This window comes from Hippoglossus stenolepis, chromosome 2, assembly GCF_022539355.2.
Source record: "Hippoglossus stenolepis isolate QCI-W04-F060 chromosome 2, HSTE1.2, whole genome shotgun sequence".
NCBI lineage: Eukaryota > Metazoa > Chordata > Actinopteri > Pleuronectiformes > Pleuronectidae > Hippoglossus > Hippoglossus stenolepis.
In genome coordinates, this window is record NC_061484.1 from 9,472,636 (window position 1) to 9,479,657 (window position 7,022).

The 7,022-nt window shown below is 43.7% G+C and overlaps 1 protein-coding gene across 2 annotated transcripts; it reads left to right on the forward strand.

Moving 5' to 3' along the window:
* Positions 1-46: 46 nt before the first annotated feature.
* Positions 47-6,960, forward strand: dcaf15 (DDB1 and CUL4 associated factor 15). 2 transcript variants are annotated; one of them, XM_035171552.2, is made up of 13 exons: positions 47-269; positions 848-945; positions 1,647-1,785; positions 1,956-2,062; positions 2,185-2,330; positions 2,410-2,571; positions 2,962-3,570; positions 3,649-3,740; positions 4,214-4,336; positions 4,535-4,617; positions 4,728-4,832; positions 4,916-5,031; positions 6,074-6,960. In XM_035171552.2, exons 1-13 carry the CDS (start codon positions 174-176, stop codon positions 6,127-6,129), a joined length of 1,932 nt encoding a protein of 643 aa, XP_035027443.1. In that variant the 5' UTR covers positions 47-173; the 3' UTR covers positions 6,130-6,960. The 2 variants fall into 2 exon arrangements, with proteins under 2 accessions (XP_035027443.1, XP_035027451.1); XM_035171560.2 differs by having other exon boundaries at positions 49-269; positions 2,962-3,558.
* The last annotated feature ends 62 nt before the right edge of the window (positions 6,961-7,022 follow it).

Below are 7,022 nucleotides of genomic sequence, written 5' to 3' on the forward strand. Positions count from 1 at the left end.
GTCAGTGGGGTCTTTAGAGTGGTGGTCTCTTGCAGGATGTCACCTCTGTCGCGTCATACCTTTGTTTTGGTTTTGATGGATGTGTCCACCGGCGAGTGAGGCTCGTCTCGTGCTGCCTGCGGACCAATCAGGACGCTGCCCCGCTGCAACGAGGGACAACAGTTTGGAAGGAGATGGCGCCCAGCTCGAAATCCGAGAAGGACGACGGCAAACAGAAGGCTCAAAGGAGACGCAAAGACCACGTCGTGAAGCTTCTCATGCGGGGGAAGGTGGGCCTGAGTGTGACCCCCGAGGATTGTGCTTTATAATGAGGGAGCACTGCGTTGGAAGCCGCCTGGTTCCCAGGAGCGGGCTAGCTAACGGCTAACTATCAGCTAAAGGCTAGAGGGTTGATGATTAGCTAATGCTGCAAACTATGAATACAGCGCCTGTCTCTGGTTTTAACGGCGTTCTTTGCCATTTGTCTTTAATTTGGCATCTTAAGCTAATGTAACTGGCACCGCAGTAGCATGCTAGCGATTAATGCCAATGCTAAATACCAGTTTTATGTTAACGTTACAGCTCAGTCGGTGTTAGCTTCTGCTAACCCGCAGCAGTAACTCAGTGAGTTAACCTCATAGACAGCCGATCTACTGTGTGTGTGTGCGCTCACACTCATGATATACTCTGATATCCTACTGCCTGGAACGGAATGAAGCTGAATTCCCCTTGTTTAGCGTCTGCCCGGAACCACCACCTGTGAAAGAGCTCTTCCACGAATACAAGTGTTTTATCTTTGACCCACATTTCAGTGCTTCATGTTACATCATGTGTATCAATCTACATCTCCCTCTTCTCTCCTCTGCAGCTGTCAGGTCAGTTTTCTCAGCGCCTGTTCAGGAAGCTCCCACCTCGAGTGTATGTCCCTCTGAAAAACATTGTCAGCGAGGAGTTCCTGAGAGCAGGGTCAGTGTGTACCTGTGTGTCTATTAAATGGGTTTGTTGTGATTCAGTACTCCACACACTGTATTGTATTACACCTTGTTAAGCCCTCAAGTCATTTCAAACAGCATGGGGTCATTGGTGTGTGAATCAGGCGTCTTCTGATTGCCAACAGGGATGCAGTGATATGACTTTACTTCTATCTCAGGTCAGGGTGTCTGATGATAGAGTTCAGATCCTCGACCAGTGCTGTCTTTTTCACTTATGTCTGCATTTATCACATTTTGAAACTGGGGTTTAACCAATTTTACAATTGCATTGACTAAAACCACTTTATTTACAATGGCCCTGTCACATCACTGCACCTGATACACTTCAAGTGTTGACCATACTCTCTGCTTCCTCTGTCAGCTGAGAGTTGCATGCTTTTTCTGGTTAAATGTGGTTAAACATTAAACAAAAACTGGTTAAACAGTCAGAGCATTCACAAATTGCATGTGTACCCTAGCAAACATGGGTGGATGACGACATTTATGTTCCAAGGACTATAGCAGACTGCCGGGTTATGAAACTATGAATCTGCGTCTGAGGTCAGCATCAGCTGCAGTATTGATGCAGTGTATTGGATTCTCTTTACCGGCTAGGAACCAGTGCATGTACAGTTGGGATATATCATATGATAAGTTGATAAAAGAATTAAATTTTTGTCACCTTTCCGGTTCCAGACACATCTTTCTTGGCTTCACCAAATGTGGCCGCTATGTTCTGTCCTACACCAGCGACTGCGGAGAAGATGATGACTTCTCTTTCTATTCCTACCATCTCTATTGGTGGGAGTTCAATTTGCATAGTAGACTCAAACAGGTAATGGAATCCTCAGTGTGTTTTAGCCAGCAGTTTCATATCCAAACAAACAACTAAGGCAAATTCATTCCCATATCCTCCTGTGGGAATTGGAGCTAGTAGAGTGTGGATAATTCAGCTGAATATATGCTCATCTTGTCCGTTCCCTAACATCTGCTTTATGTCTTTAGGTCCATCATGTGCGTCTGTTTGCGGGCGAGGAAATCTACAGTGACCTCTACCTCACTGTGTGTGAGTGGCCAAATGACCACTCCAAAATTGTCATCTTTGGTTTCAAGTAAGTAATAAACACATCGATCACTAACCCCACCTAACCCTTTTCAGACTGAATTATGATGTTGCTGTGTGTAGTTAATGGTAAATATATTTGTGACCATGTGTGGTTCTCTCATTCAATAGTACACGCAGCTCAAGCTCTGTTCTGATGAACTTGATGATGAGTGATGAGAACAACAGAGATATTTATATCACCATCGCCTCCATGCCGCCTCCTAAACCTTGCTCTGTCTGCTGCCCAGTTCCCTCAGCCACTACCATACGCACAGGTAAAAATATACAAACGCACTCCACGAATGCACCTCGCTGCTTCCGTCTCTCTCATCTATCTTCTTGGTCTCTCTCCAGGGAGTGGCGAGTGTCTCGAACATGGCTACTTGATCAACAGCAGGTACCAGGTGGTGTATCCCTTCCCCACTTTCCAGCCAGCTTTCCAGCTGAAGAAGGACCAGGTTATTCTGTTGAACACGAGCTACTCTCTGGTGGCCTGCGGCATCTCGCTCTGCTCAGGTAACGCACACATACACACTAATTGGACTGTCTGTACATTCCTCTGTCCTTGTCTGTCTTCTACCTGTACGCAGACTATGCAGTATTGTCAACTGTCTAAGATGCATTACAAATTTACCTGGATAGGTCACAGGAAAATGGTCAGATTGGGTCATTGATCGATTGGTCCGTCCGCCTGTGTAGGGAAATTGTTGCTGCAATAACAAACACCTACATCTACATTGGACCTTCAGTAGCTCTGGTTAGACAGAGGTGGACATTTGGTCCACACGAGCTAGACATCCTTACTTTTGCTCATTTTTGGTTGTGTTTTGTTAATAGAGGGGGTCAATAACGTTGTCCAGATGTTCTGCATTTGCATGTCAGCATCTCATCGTATGTCTCCTGCAGGTAAGGAGGGTCAGTCATCACAGATCCTCTACACCAAGAGAGCAGCATTGTCAAGTCAAACCTCCTCATCTCCGTCCTCCACCTCCTTGGCCTCTCCTTCGTCACTACCTCAGGGATCTCCCGAAAGTTGTCTGACACCTAGCAGGCCTGCTCCGATCCCTTCGTCTCCGAGCCAGTCGCAGGCAGCCGCGAGAGCCCGAGAGTTTGCAGCTGACCTCTTCAGGAGGGCGCAGGGAGGAGGAGGAGGAGCAGGGCCGAAGGAAGCTGAGGGCCAACAAGAGAGGAAAACTGATGAAGGTGAAAAAGAGACAGCGCCGACACCAGGAGAAAAAGGGTTAACTGGAGAGAGGAGGAGAGAGAGGAGGGAGGAGGAGAGACGGACTAGTTTACCACAAGCATCAACATCCACTGGGCGCCACAGTTTTAATCAGTGCCCGGAACAAGTGATGTCTCCTGAATCCTCTTCCTCATCACCTTCATCTCCTCCAACCCCGTCCTCATCCCAGGAGGTCGGACCCTGTGAGCCTGGATATGTGAACTACTCACACCTACACTACTGCCTCCACCAGCCAGGGGCAGCAGAGCAGAATACAGGAGGTGACACAGAGAGTGAGTGATTAAACACTGGCCTCTTTAAGGTCATGTCGGAAGCTGCTGACTGGCTCTTTCCCCTCTGCTTGTCTCTAGGTTATGAAGATGATAAGGTTCAGCTGCCTTTCACAGTGACTGATCTAAAAGGGCGGAACCTGCAGCTGGTCACTGGGCCACACAATGGACAGGTGGGTGTCGGTGCCAGTGTATCATGTGGCTATGAAACTTAAATCCCTACAGTCAATAATCATCTTAAGGCCTTTCGACATCAGGCTAGATGTTGCGCCAATCATAGCATCTAAATGTGGTTAACTTTATTCCAGTATTAGATACTATTGCAAATCCAGTTGTCCTTTGTTGATATTTTACTGAAAGGTAGTCACGCAATCAACTACTTTTCCATAACCCTCAATTATTTCTTGATTAATCACGTGCTATTTCAGAAGATAATAGAAAAGTCAGCTTTTAAAGGGATAGTTCACCCAGAAATGAAAATCCACTCATCTACTTACCACTGCATCAATGGAGGGTTGGGTGAAGTGTTTGAGTCCACAAAACAGTTCTGGAGTCTCAGGGGTAAACAGTGTAGCAGCAGAATCCAATACAATTGAAGTAACTAGAGACCGAAGCTTCATACATGTTCATGTTTTCCCTCTTGCAGAGTGTGTGTGTTGAGCAGCTGACTCTCGACTTTGAGTATCTGATCAATGAGGTGATCAGGAACGATGCTGCCTGGGCCACACAGTTCTGTTCCTTCAGTGACTATGATGTGGTGATATTAGAGGTTAGTACACAAACATACGGTACTGTCAGCCTTAATCCCATCATGAGTAACTTCACAGAGATGTACACATTTTCCAACTTGTTTCACATTCTATATTCAGTCAATGGTTTTTAGCTTTCATGGTTCTGGTCTGAAAAAGTGAATTAAACAATGGTAGACAGGACATTTTGCAAAATGAGGTGTGTGCTTGTGTATCAGGTGTGTCCAGAGACCAACACTGTGATGATAAACATTGGTCTGCTGTTGCTGGCGTTCTCCAACTCGGATGAGGAGCACTGCAGGTATGTGTTGCCCTCTCTGCTGCCCAGCCTCCTGTTTATTTGCTGTCTCTTCATCGTTGTTTTCAGCAACAATCATCATCAAGTCTGTTTGCCATTGTTTCTGTTCCCAGGCCCAACACCTACCATTCCAACCTGCAGGTGAGCTGGAACTTAAACACAGGGGTGTGTTGCACTGTGGGTGTTGGAGACCTGACAGAGGTTAAAGGTCAAACCAGGTGAGAAACATTTGGCACCTGCTTTCCCACACTTTTCTGTCTGTCTCCCAGTTTGTAGTTAAATCTGTTGCTTTTTGTCACAGTGGGAGTGTGTGGAGCTCTTACAGGAAGTCCTGTGTGAACACAGTGATGAAGTGGCTGGTTCCTGAGAGCACCTCTCGCTACATCAATCGCATGACCAACGAAGCTCTACACAAAGGTGAGTTAGACACACAGTCACACACACAAGTCCTTTTCAGACCTGGGTCTGACAGACCTGATTACAAGTGGGCATCTTTATGTTCACACCTGACACTGAAATGTGTCTCCTCTATATGCAAATAAACATGTTTGTCATTTTTGTTCACAAAGACCAAGTGATGTTGTTTTTAGCCAGTTCGCTCATACAGATGCTTCCGTTGTTAATGTGTTTGTGTGTCGGTGTTAGGAGAAAGGGAGAGAGCTAGGAGCAGCTGAGTGAATCAATGCATGTAGTTTCTAATGAAACTATATTTTACTAATTTGAAAAACACATATAAAATCAGTAGGTGGGGGTCCATGTTGATATTGTAGTGGGGACCACAAATAAAGCTATGTAGGAAACACTGAGAAGTGTAAAAAGACTTTGGATACTAGCACAAAACGCAGACTGCACACCTAGAGAGCTGTCCACCCTTTGCTCTGTCACACATGCTGTTCCCAAAGCTTTTTTGTCTTTGTTACCAGAAAATGTTTAAATCAAAAAAAGTTTGAAAGTTTCCTAGTAAAAAGCCAGTGAGCCAATACCAGAATCCTGAAATTGAAGCTAGATCAAATTCAGTCAATATTTATATAATGAGGGCTGGGCAATAAAACCATATCAAAAGCTATCGCAATGTAATTTTCCTCAATAGCAATAAAACAAAGGTATAATATATATATTGATTTATTTCCTATGCATTGTTTAAGCACACTGAGGAAGTATAACACATACTTGTTTAACCTCAGATTTGTAAATGTTTTGGTCTTCGTGAAGTATTAAAAATAAATGATAATATGATATTTATCACAGTAATTATCGATATTATGAAAACATTTTCTTGATATATATTTCGGCCATAGTTACAATTTATACCATTTTTCCTATCATGTAACATGTAAAAATGTCTGCTGTGAAAAAGGCCCAGCCAGCCAGTGTGGATGCGATCTACAATTTTTTGTTCAATTTGTGTGTTAATGTAGTTTAGTGAGAATTCTAATCTCGCTCGTCTGCTTTCTTGTAGGCTCGTCTCTGCAGGTGTTGGCGGACAGCGACAGATGTACCTGGATTGTATTATGAAGAAAGAAGAGGGTCAGAAGTGTCATAGCAACAGAAACAAATGTCGACATGGCCTATATGTCAGTATGCAACCCGACCTTACTCTGAGAGAAACTGCACACATGTTAAGTCACAGTGCTTTGGTAACTTGTAGTTAAAACACGTGTCAAATGGAAGCGGAACCAGGAACACTGTAGGTAAAATACTGTAAAGCTGAAGTTCTTTTTATTTGAGGTGATCCGTGTTTAATTTTGCAGCTTTCTCTATTCTTTTCTAATTGTGTACTTTATTATTGCAAGCACCAAAACCAAGAGCTGGACTGAACAAAGTTTTTGTTTTTAGTTTTAGTTTTTTTACATAAAGACGTACTGTTGTTCAAATGTTTTTTTTTATGTGTCTAAAACTGAGCGTATGCAACCTTATAAGGAGGTGTGTGTGTGTGTGTGTGTGTGTGTGTGTGTGTGTGTGTGTGTGTGTGTGTGTGTGTGTGTGTGTGTGTGTGTGTGTGTGTGTGTGTGTGTGTGTGTGTGTGTGAGTGAGAGAGCGAGAGAGCGCATATTTAGTGTTTCTGTTACATCTGACAGAATCTACATTGAATTGAATTCAGAAGCTGGACCAGTTCAGACTTGCTATGTTCATTCATAAGACTGCAGTATTTAAAATTACACAAATTAAAACCAGGTCACCTGACTAAACTCTTCTTCTTTTTTTTTTTTTAAACCTCTGTCATGGAAGTAGAGGTTTTGTTGGAGTCACCTGCTCAGTTGTTCCACATTACGCTGTGTGATGGAAGGCATGGAAGTAAGACTATTTTTTGTTGGAATATTTTGTTAAAATAAAATGTTGAAAAGATTTGTTGTAGGTGGTTTGTTTTTATGTCAAAAGCTGCAGTTGAGTAGCTGATTTTCTGTTTG

What these genes read in the sequence shown, in the direction of transcription:
- dcaf15 (XM_035171552.2), top strand. Translation starts at nt 174, where the DNA reads ATGGCGCCCAGCTCGAAATCCGAGAAGGACGACGGCAAACAGAAGGCT. An exon ending in TACAGGAGGTGACACAGAGA is followed by an intron (nt 3,571 to 3,648) that starts GTGAGTGATTAA and finishes GCTTGTCTCTAG; the next exon opens with GTTATGAAGATGATAAGGTT. An exon ending in CTGGGCCACACAATGGACAG is followed by an intron (nt 3,741 to 4,213) that starts GTGGGTGTCGGT and finishes TCCCTCTTGCAG; the next exon opens with AGTGTGTGTGTTGAGCAGCT.